General features: G+C 36.6%; 1 protein-coding gene and 1 long non-coding RNA gene across 2 annotated transcripts in view; one reads left to right on the forward strand and one right to left on the reverse strand.

Moving 5' to 3' along the window:
* LOC114035436 overlaps nucleotides 1–15,454 on the reverse strand; it is a 37,788-nt gene extending 22,334 nt beyond the window's left edge. Inside the window, exon 1 of the long non-coding RNA XR_003568225.1 lies at nucleotides 15,294–15,454. This is a non-coding gene — a long non-coding RNA (uncharacterized LOC114035436). The remainder of the gene's footprint in view (nucleotides 1–15,293) is intronic.
* NR2F2 (nuclear receptor subfamily 2 group F member 2) overlaps nucleotides 14,147–15,501 on the forward strand; it is a 12,308-nt gene continuing 10,953 nt past the window's right edge. Inside the window, exon 1 of the mRNA XM_027851548.1 lies at nucleotides 14,147–14,725. Within this exon, the coding sequence (XP_027707349.1) occupies nucleotides 14,683–14,725 (43 nt within the window). The 5' untranslated portion in view covers nucleotides 14,147–14,682. The remainder of the gene's footprint in view (nucleotides 14,726–15,501) is intronic.

Consider the following 15,501-nt stretch of genomic DNA (forward strand, 5'->3'; position numbering starts at 1 on the left):
ATCAGCAGGGTTTAAAAATATGGTTCTACTGTACTAGCTGGGAAAGGACATAGAAAGTTAAAGGATGTAACCAAGCTAGAATCTTAAAAATAACCCACAGAATTTACAGCCACAAAATATAAAAAGTAAGATTTCCTTTTTCTATAAAAAAGAGTGTTTTTTTCCTTTCCTAATTCAATTATGAATGATACAGGACTTGAAAACAGCAGCGAAGTTTGTTCTGGTAGTTTCTGCCTTTGCTGAGGACCAAATGATACCACTTTAAGAAACCTTTTATTAGATCATTTAATTCATTATTAAGCTTCAGTCTTTTGATGATCAAGTGTGGCATAGCACTTTCCAGGTGTTCTTTCATTAAGTAAACCTGTTTTCAGGCACTTACATACACATGCACACTTGCATGTAACTTTTAATTCTTTAGGAGAGGAATAAACACTGACTAGTTTCTGCTCTGGGTGCCTTTATAACTCTGACATATTGCAAGCCCTAGAAAGAATTTTAATCTACATGGTTTGAAAATAGAGGCCTTTTAAATATGCTGCATACAATTTGTGATGGTCATCTCTAAAATGCTGCTCCATTATCCTTTTCCATTTGGAATGAATGAGGCTAATTAATTTCAGGCCATACTTGATGAGGTCAGCACCATACGAGGGGTGCGTGCTAGACATTGCTAATCTCTTTCAGCTGAGAGTGATGAATTAAAGATGAAGCATGCCTTTGCAGGCCTAATTTAGAATGTATATCAAAAACCTACAGCAAATAATACTATACCCTACAACAAAGGAAAACTTGTTCTCTCAGGCTCCCGTGTAGTGTTGATTTTAAAGGCATTTTCATTTCACTTTGGAATTCCAGCTGTGGATGGGTGAATCATTTCAGAAAAAATCAAGCCATCTCTCTTACATGTCTGTGTGGACAAAATGTGGGATAAAAAAAGAAAAACACCACGGTCAGGGTTTGATCCTGTCTATATTAAAATTCTAACCATATATCCAGTATTTTATCAAAGCTTCCCTGTATCACATCAATCCAAAGTAGATGATACCTGTCTCCGTGTAATGGTCAATGAGCTTTGCCAGGAAATTTCACAGCACATCCTAAAGGAGACAACCCTTTGTTTGTTTTTAAAACAGATATCCTAATGATACTTATTAAGCTTTCTATGTTTCTGTTAGGAAAGCCAATGTAGATTGACCAGGAAGATAATGCAATACCTTTCATTAGGCCAAGAAATAAATTGTAATACAGATGCCTTCAGGCCAAAATGTTCTTTAGAAAGTGAATGCTAAGCCAACTCTGGAGCTGTAAGAAAGCAGGTATTCACTGGCTCAAACTCTAAATAAGAGGTGGAATTAAGAATAATTTCTCAAGGACAATTGTTCAAAATTCCCAGGGGTAAAGAGGTAGGTGAGATCAGCCCAGCTACTAGAGAATAGGGTAGAAAACTTGCTAAAAATTCACACCAGTGGCTGCTTTCTGACATACCTAAGAAAAGAAATTCTGACAGGTTATTGTAATGACTAGGAATTTCCAACTGGTGGTCACAAGCAGCTTCTGTCTTTGTATCCCAGTAGTCCTCATTAGAACAAAGCTGCTTCGAATTAGGTCCAATCTACATGCCGAATCAATCTTTCATCCCTTTGATTGCTTCTGAAAATATTTATATTTCTTAATAATGCACATTTTGTCTTGCAACCTTTGATTAAACCCAGACAAAGTTTCCCAGAGAAACAGGGAATGTATATGGAAAGGTTATTTGGGACAGGAAAAGAAAGATAAAAAAAAAAACAAAACACCACAGGTTTTTCCCATTGTGCAACCATTAGCGAATATAAATCTAGCAATTTTGGTTATGTAAGCATCAGAGTAGGGTTGTATTGGAATATCATAGTAACCAACTAGAATTTGAAGATTCTGCTGATTGATGCCAAATTCTATGCTGCTGTATCATTGTTTCTTTAGCTTTTTTACTTTACGGAATTTTTATTAAATTCTTAATGGGAACTTATAGTAAAGTTCCAAATTATGATGAATAATAACCCAACAAACATTATCACATAATAAAGTAGAAAAATGTCTAACATTGGCTTGTCAAAAATATTATTTTAAGTAAAGTTTTTATGACTAAGGAATCTGTGATATAGTAGAAAGATCATGGGGTTAGGTTTTGGGAGACTTGGATTCTAGTTCTGTCTGAACCACCAATTAACTGTGTGGCCTGAGGTAGGTCAGTCACTACTCTCCTCTGGATCTGTTTTCTCTTCTGTACAATGAGTCTGATCAATCTCTAATGTCTCCCTCAATCCTAAAATTCTATTAATAATAATCATCATCTTAGATGTCAATTAAATACTCTCCTAGAATCATCAAGCTAAAAGGAACCTTAGAAATCCTCTCTTCCAAAACCTCATTTTAGGAATGAGAAAACCAAGGCCTAGAGAAGGTTGTCCATGATCACAGAGCTAAACTTAATGATAAAGCTGGGACTAGAATTCAGGAGTCCTCACTCCCAATTCTGTGTTCTCTCTACTATATGATACTTCCTTACGTTGTAAAGAATGCTTATATAATGAAAATAAGTAGGATAAAATGAATAGTGGCTTTTTATTCAGTTCCTAGATATATACAGCTTGATTAATGGTAGAGATATGCATTTATATGTGAATGTGTGTATATGTATGTATGTGTATATGTGTGTGTGTGTGTGTGTGTATCCTTTTATATTTCCCAGGTGACTTTTCCAAATATCCAAAATATTTTTCTTGATTTGGAAGATACTAGATGTTTGGACTGGTTAACAGACAGTTCAAAAGAGATAATTTCCATTTTATCGCCTAAAAAATAAGTCACATATACAAAATTAAGTGCATGAACTAATACATTAAAATTATGTAAAAATAAAAGCACAATTCTTCAAATATCACAATCACCATTTTAATCCTATTAAATAATCTCCCTAAATTTGCATTTTTCTGTGAATGTATTTAACATAATTCTATCTTACATAATTCCATGATTGGGCAGCAGAGTACTGAACTGGAAAAGGACAAATCTTCCCTCTAACCAACACCCTACCCAACCTCCATCTAGAAATAGAAGGAAAAAAAGACCAAAACACCTTCATATACAATAAGGCAAGAAAGACTTGTGTTTTATTAAACATAAATGATGACCACAAAGAAACTTTTCTATTCCAGGTAAAATACCCTAAAATTTTGCTACCGACATAACGCCTTGTGTGAGAACTTAAAAAAAAAAGAAAGAAAGAAAAACCATGCTTGGCTGAAATACTAAATAAGAAAAAGAAGATACGGAATTGTTTTTTTTTTTTTTTTGAGAAGGGTTATTAAAGAGTTGAGGCCTAAAGGTGTATGTCTATTTTAAAAAGAAATTTTCTGATTGCAGATAACTTCTCAATTTGATTTAGTGTCGAATGATAGTGATGGGGTTGATAACTGAGCATTCATCGGTAATTCATCTTGTGCTGGTAGAAATTTACAGCAAAGCAGTGCTTTCCCAACACTGACAAGCCCTATTAATCTTTTTCAGACACATTTCAATAGGTGTCTCCATCTGTGCCCAACATCTAAACACTCTGGCATCACCAGGGACTTGAAGACACCTCCATTTCAGGTTACACTAGTGAAAATGTGATGCTAGATCATACTTGATTTTTTAACCTAATTCTCTCTTCATTCAATTAGCCTTTTTTTCCCTGAATTTTTTGCTCATGTAACATCATTTTCTCAATGAGAATGTTAAAAGATTTGGTTTCTTAGGGATGTGCAATTTTCTATGCGGTAAACAACCAATAACTTTTCACAAAGTAAAACAGCCAAGAATCCATTGCTTAGTGCCTTAGAAACCTAATCGAACATCCTTTCGGTAGAACAGATCTGCTGTTCTTCTAAAATGAAGCCTATTTTTGCTAATTTTTTAAAAGCTGGTATAATTAAAAACCCTAAGATCTATTTGATTTATATTTTAATGCAATGCATTGCACTCAAAAATAATTTTAATTTTTGTAAGTGGTGAAAAGAGAATCATGGTAAAAAAAAAAGTCTTGGCCTACTAATAGCCATATTTGTTCAGTATATTCATATCCCAGGTTGTGACCCTTCTTTCTATTCACACCAAATATAAGGAAAGGCATATTGCAGGGAAGTAAGAAAGAACCATATCACAAAAAGAATCTTACATTCAAATTGTCTTTGCTGCTAAAGGAACATAATTTGTGAACTGTCTATAAATTCAGTCCATGTAGTAAATTTGATGAGTCTTACTTTGAATGGCTTAGCATCAAGTGTTTTCGGCTGTTTTCATGGGCCTGGTTGGGCAAATAAACTGAATTTGGACAGTGTTTTCCTTTTGTTCCCTGTAGGGGAGAAAGGAAAGAAAGAAAAGAAAAGAAAGAAAGAAAGAAAGAAAGAAAGAAAGAAAGAAAGAAAGAAAGAAGAAAGAGAGAGAAAGAAATGAAAACTCTGACATATTTTCATTTTTAATATGTCAAAATTCTCTTCATGCTTGATTGAGTATTCAAAAATCTCCACTGAATTTTTACTATACATGAGCTGTCACTGATAAGTGTCTACAGAGAGAGACAGATTAAAAAAAGGTATACATCCTCAAAATGTGTTTCTTTCTTATGGGCTACTTTGAAATGATTGTGAGTCATCTTATAGATCTAATGACCTTATTGTAGGTGGTAAGTTTAAATGTGCCATATTAATAACTTGTTATCTAAGATAAATTAAGTCCTTATGTGTCAAAAGCACTCCGAACTGGATTACCTACAAGACAAGTATTTATTGAATAAATGTTAACTCCAATTTCATTTTAATGTGACTGACTGTATGCTTCAGACTCCTCAAATGAGATAAGAACACTCAAACCTATAACTGTGTTGCAACATTACACCTAACTTGTCTATTTCTATTATTTTCTTCTTAAAGTAGAATATCGAAAGAATGTTTGTGTGTATATGTCTGTGTGTGTGTGTGTGTGTGTGTGTGTGTGTGTGTGTTTTGTTCTGAAGAGCAAGGAGAGAGATAGAAAAAAGGGCTGGCATTCAGCCTAAAGAGAAATCATTGAAACAAATTAATCCTATGCCGTTTAAATTGACATGGTAATCCATCATCAGGGAAGGCGAACTCTGAAAGCAATCTAGGATCTGCAGTGTTCTTTCACTGGCCCTGGAGGCACAAAGACAGATAGTAGAGGAGGGGAAAACATCATAAAAGTTAGTAATGTCTTAGAAAAAAAAAGAAAGAAAGAAAGAAAATGACTATATCCAGTTTTCCTTTTCCTTACCTCCAAGGCCTATTTCAGAAGGGAACTTAGGTTAACTTTCAACAAAGTTTACTTCTAAATGTTGTCATCTTCACTCCTAGCTCCAAAGGTCTGACTGGCATACTGTATAATCGTAACCATTATTTGACTCATTTCAAACATAGATCACATACAATCTTTGACATAGAGATACAGACAACAACTTTCCTTAAACTCGTTTTTTAAAATTTTAGCATTTTTCTTAATCATTTTCTCATTTAAATCAATCCCTTTAATATGTTTTATGAAAATATATTTTATTATTAGGCTTTACTTAACACATTAATGCTTTCATAGCATCACAAAAATTTGAGATAGGAAGGTTGTTAAGTCACCACCCTCTGCCAGATATATTTATAATTAATGGAGAGCGTGTTTTTTTTAAATACCTGCTTGAGTTTCATATGCCTTAGAAGAGAATCTTTTTTTAATATATAAAGTATATCCCATTGAAATGTTTTCTGTTATGACAGTGTTCTGATGAAACCCTTTATAAAATAAGTTACACTTTAAAAGTCTCTGTTTTTAATACATTGTCCTAAGAAATGTTTTACATGTTTTCTTTTTAACTAATAAATATCTTGTTTTGGCGGTAAGAGATCAATTGTTGCCTGAATTTACTAATAAAATCATGGAAATTAATATTATTTGATATTTTAATAATATATTTCTATGGACAAAGCAATATACATCTCTAAAAGTAAGTATATATGTATACATGTATACACACATATTCATTCAATCCCTCTGTTAGCAACAGACAGTTTGAAGAAAAAACTTCAGACACTTTAGTGCCCAAGGCAAAGGGGGTTAAAGCTACCTAATATGAACCATACCCAACATCTGCCCTACCTTAATTTAGAAAGGACAGGATTTTTTTCTATTTTATTAAGAAAATTTTGTGTGATACAGTAACTTCACAATACACATTACAACCATTTTCCCCTTTGTAATTAGATTTTGCTTGTTCTCTAAGGAAGAAATGAGAAGGTGAAAAATAATCACAAATTGACTGATTTTTTTTTTAAAGGAGATAAGTATCAAAAACAGATTAAAGGTATTTCCAGGGTAAATAGAGGAAGGACATCTAAGGATCTTAAATGAAATATTCATTCAAAGTCATGCCAATTGAAATTGTAATAGAGTAAAATGATTTCACAGAATACATGAAGTACATAGTTCCTCAGGTTCTGAGCATTAACTGCACTTGATAAAATATGGCCTGGTTCTTTGAATGGGCTTGTTTTTCATTCATATATAATATATTTTAAATAAAAACACTATATTCAAAAGGCCATTAGATCAGCCAAAATCATTGTGAAAGAAAAGTAGTGACTGAAGATAATTGACAATCACTCACAGAAGAATGCAAAAAAAAAGCCCTATTGTGTATATTTTTTTCTGAATTCCCCACAAATATTTTAAATGCAGAGAAATGTCACATGTAGAAATGAATGTTTCCCAATAACACTTTAGAAATAAAATTCTACATGACTATTTTTCCATTAACATATAAGCTGGAGTAAAATGGACTGTACTATTTTTTTAACTTACTCTTCCTGACTTGTGATATAATGTGATCTTGTCAAGAAATACCATCCTTATCATTTTTCACTTAAGTGGTTATCCCCTCTTCTTAATGTTTTCAGTTTAGCTTTAACTATTTTAAGTGATATAATCTCATCCAGTTTACCTCAGCCAAACCCAGAGAATTCTTCTGGATAAGACTGATTAATTTCTTACAAATTGCAATAGACTGATGAGAAAAGTACCATACTTAACCATGTGTTTAAAATCTTTAAAAGCCGTCTAAAGATTGTTAAAAGATAATATGTTTAAGCTGTAAAGCTAATAATTTCAATGGACAGGGGCTTAAATGTTATGTGAAACAGCCCATCTTAATTCAGCAAAAGAAATTCTTCTAAGATTAAAAAAAAACATGGAGCCACATTTCAAGGAAATCAGATTTTTGTGGGGGAGAGGCATAATTAGATATGTAATTCATTAAAACATTCTGCATCCACGTAGTGTTTCTCCTGTTATGGCTGTGAATCTGTATTTGTCTAAATATCTCTCTGAGCCCCTTTTTATATGCCTTGTGCTGATATATGCATCTGTATTTGTAAAAAAGTCCCCTGTAGGCCATAATAGGAAAGGAAATTCTTCCTTAAGTGATTTTTAACAGCTGAAATTTACCTTGAGTTTTTTGATAAGTGATATTAATTCAGATCAGTTCTCTTTGTTGTTCTTGTTTAATACATTGACATCCAACCAATTAGCAATATTATTTAATCTGGTTATTTGTGCTATTAACAACTTTATTTTTAAGTGCTAGGCACTCAATAGTTTGAGTAATGATTTTTAGAAATGATACAAAAGGATGTCTTTATAAAGACTTCACTATTAACATCTTGAAAAAGAAGGAAAATGCTTGTTTTAAATATTCAAGTAATTTTTCAATTAAGTCCTCCTTGAAGCAGAAATTGATGCCAAAATGGTGTTTCTCTATTAAGAACAGTTACCTGGAAATTGTAATGTTATAAGGCATTGATTGTCAAAGTCAGATTTTGTTCAGTGTTCAGGTAGCCATTTAATGCCAGCATTCTCAATGGCTTGGACTATTAACATTCTTCAATTCATTAGAAAGTAATTTTTTAAAAGGGCATTTAAAACTATATATTAACCAAAACACATAATTTGCTGGAATTGCTGGAATATCTCACACAAGAAATTAGCATTTTATATTTGTGAGGTCCTTTTCCAAAAATTATACAAGGCATATTAACTTCATCAATAACCAAGTGATTAAACTTGCCTTTCAACCCTAACAAAAATGTTTCTGAGGATATCTTTCCAAAACATTTTCACATTGCCTCATTATTTATTTATGGATATATGCATACATATTCTATACAAATGTATAGACAATAATATACAAAGCATTAATATGTGAATATTGCTTCAAAAAACTTTTCCACATAATAGGAGGTGTGTGTGCACATAGATGTGTGTATTTGTTAATCTTTGTGATCATGGGCTTGTATGTATTCATATAACTGTAGTATAACTACCTATTATAGTGTCACCAGGCTTAATGTCAGTATAATATATTTTTGTAATCACACTCAGAATTTATGGCTATAATTTAGCTATTGACAAGATGCTAAAATAGCCTTACTGAAATGGAAGAGGGTAAATGTGTCTTACTTTTTAACCAAACCCCCAAACAAACACACAGACCAAACTTACTGTTACATACATTTTGGAAACATGAAAAACATTGAATATATCATTCAGTTAAAGAAAATTAAATGTTTTACTGATTAATATTTTCTGATCCCTAAAATGCATATTTTATGTATGTTTAAAAGTGAAAAATGTTGTTGTTTGTTTCATGGAAATCTGTGTTCATACGTTGGGGGTAGGGGGAGAAGAGCAGGGCAGAGAACTGAAAAAAAAAAACCTTGCAAGTGGACTGAGTTCACTGCTGCTTGCAGACCTCTCCTTTCCTTTTCAGCGGTCGCTTTTTGTAGATTAGTATGGTTAACTCTAGTTCTGTCTTGGACTAGGAAGGGTTAATGAGACCAAGCTCCTTACAACCTCAAGGTCAGAGTCTTCCTATCTCCAATCTAAGGAATTAGGTAAAGAGGTTATACGATTATAGTGAAAGGAGTTATAGGCACTCATTGCCTCACACCTGAACATATTGTTCTAAATCCACTGGGATTCTTGGGGGGGGGGAAGGGAAACTCTAACTATGGAAAACTGTTAATTGGATCTGTACCTATCTTTCCTGATGCTCTGATGAGCCAACCAGGACAGTCTGCATTAGTTCCCCCAGGTTTAAAAAAAAATCAACCAGCAAAACATTAAAAATAAAATTTAAAATATCATAATAATGTATTTGGAGGGGGGAAAAAACAGAATGGGGGGGGGGGGGGGGCCGGCGATCCGAAGGAGAAAAATGAAAAGGCAATACTTTCCTCCCTTTTTTACTCCCATCCCCCTCCCTTTCCGCAGAAATTAGTGGCCAGTTGATTATTTGCAGCTGTTTCTAACTTCAAGGTTTGTTTACAGTAGCCACACTAACACTTAGAGAAGTGAAAAGCCATTTTCACATCAGTCCTGCTGCTTTCTTTTTCGGATAAGGGTTTTCTCTCCTTACCAGAAAAACACTCAGGAAGCTTTGCTAAGTTCAGCGAGCAAGCCCTTTCCTTAAAAGTTGCTGCACCTCCATCAATTTGCCCTCACTGCATCTCAGCCTTGTGGCAAGAAAAAGGTTTTCATCACTAGGATTTAGGTTAATTACCCAAACCTGATTTCCTGCCCTGTGGACTGGCCGAGGCTTCACTGCCTGTTGCCATGTCACTATCTAGACTCAGGGAGCTAGTCCTTGACTTAAGCGATTTCCCCTCCATCCTTCCCAATACCTGAAAACCGAGTGGGTATTCTGCTTTGATCCCACCCAGAGGAGTTCCCTCTCTCAGTCTCCTACTGCGCTTGAAGACTCCCGAAGGGACAGAGCTCCAGCGGGGCAGGGGCGGTTGTTCATATTAAGAAATATTGACTGAACTGTCATTAGAAATGGGAGGGGGGCGCCTAGGAAAGAAGGGGAAGTCGAAGGGGAGGACTTTATCAATAAGAAAGATGCCAAAGATTTGGTTCTGCTGGTTGCAGTGGATTGGAATTGGTGTGCCCTTTTAGTCTAAATTGGGGGTGGGGAGAATGGTATACTTGTTTTATGAGACTTCAGGATGGAGTGGGGATAGAACGACTTCTCCATTGCTTATTTCAAACAAACAAACAAAAAAAGGTATATCTGGGATCATTTCCTTTAGCTTCTGTGATTCGTGTCAATGTCGAGTCATTTGCAAGTTACTTTCAAAACGTCCCAGGCATTTATTCCAAGGCTTTGTTGCCGTTTTACACCTCCACCTCGCATTATAATGTTTCCAGACTGTATAGTAAACCCTGGCTTTTATGAGACCTCTCTCCCTATTCTAGTCACTCTCTGCCTTTCTGATGCCTTTACATCCCTGCGTCCACAAATAATTGTTACTTGGCTATAGATTTTAGGATTCTCCTTTCCAGCGTCTTTCTAGCCTTCTTTTGCTGTCCGGTGGAGGGAGAAGAAAGCTAATAATATTTTTCTTTGGGGGTGGGGAGGTGGTGAAAGAGCTTCTCCCCCTCCTTTCTTGATTTTTCCCCCTCCTGATATAGCCAAATCCATGAAACTCCCTGTCCCTTTGTCACTATGGGGGCTTCTAATCACTTCATATCGATTTTCTAACTCTTTTCATCCCGTTGAAGACACATCTTAAAACACTCCAACCCAGAGTGTGCTCTTTGCTTTATACACACTAATAAAATGATTTACCCTTCTCTCTGCGCTCTCCTCACAGGAGAAAATCGTTCAAGTCCCGGCTATTTGTGTGTGATCAGTAAATATTTAGTGTGGTGACATCTTCAGCTCCTCTCCTGATCAATACCCAGACCAACAGGAGGTTCCCATTGTCCAGGAGGAGACTTGCTGAGCTCTGTTTAGATGAGTTCTTCTCTTCCTCTTCTGGGCTCTGATTTATGTTCGAATGGAACCAGCAAGGGGAAGAACTTGCTTTTTAAAATGTCTTTTAAACCTTTTTACTTTTGACATTAAGCCACCTATGCAAGGGCTGAATTATTCCATGAGAAGGGAGGACTCAAGCTCTACTCCCTGCTGCCTTTTTCCCTTTTCTTCCTCTCTGATCTTCTAACACTTTCAAAGCCTTGGTATAAAATGGATATCTTCAGAACCACCTTGCAAAATCGTTAATTTCCTTTTTGTAAGAACCACCCCCCTCCCCCTACATTTCCTACTTTTTATCTAATTCTTCTGTTGGGAATTAAGAAAGGAGGGAGGAAAGAAGAAGAGGGGATAAGAGATCCAGAGGTCCAAGAATCCAGTCCAGGGCTGCTTCAACTTTGAATAGCCACTCTTCCATACCCCTACTTCTACCACTAACCTTTCTGTCCCACCCACCCCTATCTCCAGCAAACATCTCCTGAATCGACTGACAAACTAGAAAGGGTAGGTGTTTTAATTTCTAACTCAGGGATCATCACCACTCTCAGCAGAGAAGCTAAGGTTCACTCCAAGGTGTTCCATCCATCAACACTTTTTTCTAAGTAATGGCAAAACAAGGCTATAGTGTGGTGGATGATAAAAAGGCTACATTATCCCTCATTTCTCTCCTCTCCTCACCCTGATCTACTTCGTGTCCCCCAACCTCTTCTCCCCCCACAAAAAAAAAGATCCTCTTGCCAAGGAAGTCACTGTTGGACTAATGGTCTAGTTGCCCCCCCCCCCACCCCGTGCTTAGCCTCATCGAAAATAGTGCACAGGGCTATAACCTCTCCAGCGCTCTTCAGGGACACTTCAACCACGACCAGTAAATGGTCTGAGCTGTGATTCTGGAAGGAAATGAATCACTGTATATGTATCTCAGAGTCTAGGGATAGAGTACGGGGGGGGGGGGCCCCCGCAACACCTGAAAGGCAGAAACACCCCCACCATCCTCTCCACCTGTTAGCTGGCAGGACAACAGGCTTAGCCTCTGTACATCACTTTCATTCACCCTCTGCAGGTCTGAAAAATAAATAAATAAATAAATAAATAAATAGATAAAAGGAGACTAAGGGGAAGGGGAAAGGTATGAGAGTCTTCAAGGGATAAGACTTACCCCTTCTACAATCCCACCTTTTGTTCTAGAAATGTTTTCTAAAGCACCCTTATCTCAAGAATATATCTTTATACTAATGCATACTTAATTGGTCTGTCTTGACTGTCCATATAAAACAATTTAATTAGGGTGCTTTCTTGCTTTGGAGAAAAAAAAAATCTGCCCAGCGTTTATTGTATTTAGCACCAATACAGGCAGAAAATGTCGCACAAGTTTTTGGTTGAAAGAGCACCTCTGTGTCCATTGAAGGGCGTTGATCCGAAAAGACAGAAAGGACAAGTAAAATCGATTTGAAGCGACCCTCTCTGTCCCTTTCACACCATTCAGAAACTCCATTCCTTCTAAGACAAAGACCAGCGCCTTGGGAATTCTCAGGAAAAAGAAGAATCCAGTCCCACAACCATACAGCACTTTTAAAAAAATACTTAATATTGCTCTTATTTAAAAAAACAAAACAAAACAAAACACTACATTGTGTTTTGTGACCACTACCCTCCAACCCCTCCCCCCCTTCATATTTCACAAGCCTTCTCTTCTCAATCACTGGGTCATTATGGTTATTAAGATTGCAGCCCAGGTTTCCAACTTGGTCATTCGCAGGCTTTTAGAGTTAGGGTAGTCCTCACCTTTGACCCCGGGGATCAGAGTGGCAGCTATCACTACAAGTTGGGCCAAAGTTTAAAAAAAAAAAAAAAAGAGGGAATTTGTCTGACTCTTGGGAGATTTACCACTTTACCCTTTCTTTTTCCCTTTTGAAATGAATTACTAACTCCACCTTTGATGGAGATCTAAAGCTCCCCAAGGTTCCTACGCTGTGCCTCAGTGAGTTCCCTTGTAAAACTGGTCCAACTAAACCCCAGGTTATCACCAGAGAATGACCGACTTAGTCAACCTGGAGAAAAAAGCGATGCTCAGCTTCAGGGCAGGAACCTTATGGAGATGGTTGGGGGAGGGAGGGGGAGCAGGAGAAAGCAGGGGATGACATCATTTCGACCTGAACTATAACCTCAATGCTTGTCATCACACCTTCATAATTCTCCCCGGACCTCCTGGGGGTAAAAAGGGAGGGGCAGAGGTGTGGCTGGGAGGGGGGAGGGGTAAGAATGGGAGTGGGAGTGGAAAGACCCGGGAATTACAGAAGTGTGCTCCATTGGAAATAGTTCACCACCTTTTCAGAAACATTTCCCCCCACCCATCCGTTTGGTATACTGATTATGCAAACCACAAAGAAAACTTTTGTAGACCATATTTATGGTATTAATGAATAGTTTAAAAAAAGATTTACACTTCTTATGATCAATATTCTGAGTTATTTTCCTCAAAGTATATAATTACAGTGTCTTCATAGTTTTCATCATTGTTTGAGGTGGCAAAACCATTTGTAATTTTCATTAGCCAGTAAACATGTAATTAACATTCAGCACTGTGTTTAACTTAATTCCTGTTTAAGACAAGGACAAGAAACAGTGGAGGAACGTTTGTTCCATTTGTCAAGTCTGACATACATCTTACCATAACAGTTTCCTAAAATAAAAGATCCATGTTTCACCATTATTCTTCTCTTAAAACAAAACAAAAAAAAATCCATTAGTTAAAACTGTATTAGACTGCCAAACGCAATATAATTTAGTCTGAATTTTCTTGATCTATTATATTAGTGGTTCTACATCAGGTTTTTTGGGGGGAGGGGTGATAGGATTATTGGGTATTCATTTTATGGTCATGGAATGGACATCCTTCTATGTCTCTCAAATGAATCATCAAAAAATAAATATTTCCTATTTTGTGAAGTTACAAAATGGAGGCAGGGAGAAAAATTATCCCAAAAAGGGGGGGGTAATCTCTTTGGGGGCTTGAGTTAAGAGCAGAAATGAGTGTTCAAACGGATTCCTCTGAAAAATGTTGACCCCCATTTAAAGTTCTATCTTTGATCGAGGGAGAGGGGGATCTGCCACTCTGCTGTGATGTGTTTTCCCCCCAGCTCAGTTTTTTTTTTCAAACTTGCTTTAGGATTAGGCTACATCCCTCCCGACCCCAAACAGTGTAATTCTGCTGTGCCTGTGTTCATCTTTCTTTGCAATATCGCTTATAGTTGTTTGCGGTTTTCTGCTGAGGCTCGAAATCATTTCATACATCCTACGACTAAACTCATTAAGTTGGGAGATTTTTTCAATTGGACGGGTGTTTTTAAAGTCTCGTCTTTCCAGCCCCAAACAAGGTGTAGCAACGTACTCTTCCTTCTAAGGAATGAGATGAGAGACAAGGATCACTCAAGGCATCTCCTACCTTGGGTTTGGGGGATTTTTCTTAAAGGCGAGGCGTGCATTCCTCAGCAGCTATGTACAAAGCTCCCTGAAACCTTGTCGGTGTAAAGTTAGTGTTCAGTATTTTCCAAGGCTGAAAGCTAATAATACATGGAAGGCACTTCCCTTAGGTTGAAGATCTTTTCTTTCACCTTTCCTCTTTTTCCCTGAAGGCTATAGCCTACTTTTTATCAGTTTGCACAATCGCTTAGATAAATACCAAGAAGGAGATTCTCTTTAATTACCAAAGACACATCTTTTCAGGGGGCAAACAAAGCGTTTATTTCACCTGCCAAACTAAAGGAGAGTTATTCCAGTTTAGAAGGAAGATGCAAGCGGTTTGGGACCTTGAACAAGGCAAATATGGTTTTGGTATGTTTACTTATAGTTTTTTCTTCTTTTTTTTTTTTACTTTTTTATTGTATTGTGTGTGATTTTATATTACTTTGTGCTTTTTTAAAAACCTGTTTGCTAACATATGTGATATGGCTATTAATGGGTTTGAGGGGGTTGGGGAAGGAGAAGGGAAGTAAATCCAACGCATTGCATTGCTGTATTTTATTACATGTGTCCTGAGGTGGGGTGGGTTGGGGGTGGGGGACAAAATTGCAAAGCTGCCAAAATATGATTGTCTTAATAGTAAGTACTATGCTGTATAAACTCATTTCCTACAATAATGCAAAAATAAGAACCAATCCACTAAAGCTTGTATTTCCAGGCATCAGACTACTCGGTTTATGTAGCAAACGACGTGCCAGGCTTGAACTAAGTATCAAAATTTACTGTTACATTTTAAACTGCACTTAATTTTGCAACCTTGTGCAACTGACAGCGATACTAGAAAAAGTCAAGCCTGGCTGGGTGTTATCCGCAACGCCAGCTCGAAAGGAAAGCTTTCTGTTCAAGCTAGTAGTACAATTGCAAGAAGAAGGGTACTCACCATCGGGAGGTGTGGTGAAGTTTGCTTGCAGCTTTAAAGCAAATATTTATCTTTTTGCTCTTTATTGCAACCGCGCGGATCTGACTTAAGAAGCAATGTTCTGCTCTGACAAAACATTCAAGGAACGGATCCTCATTTTAAAAAGAGAGAGGGAGAGAGGAAGAGAAAGAGAGAGAGAGAGAGAGAGAGAGAGAGAGAGAGAGAGAGA

The sequence above is a fragment of the Vombatus ursinus genome, unplaced genomic scaffold (genome assembly GCF_900497805.2).
Source record: "Vombatus ursinus unplaced genomic scaffold, bare-nosed wombat genome assembly UNPS02009205.1, whole genome shotgun sequence".
NCBI lineage: Eukaryota > Metazoa > Chordata > Mammalia > Diprotodontia > Vombatidae > Vombatus > Vombatus ursinus.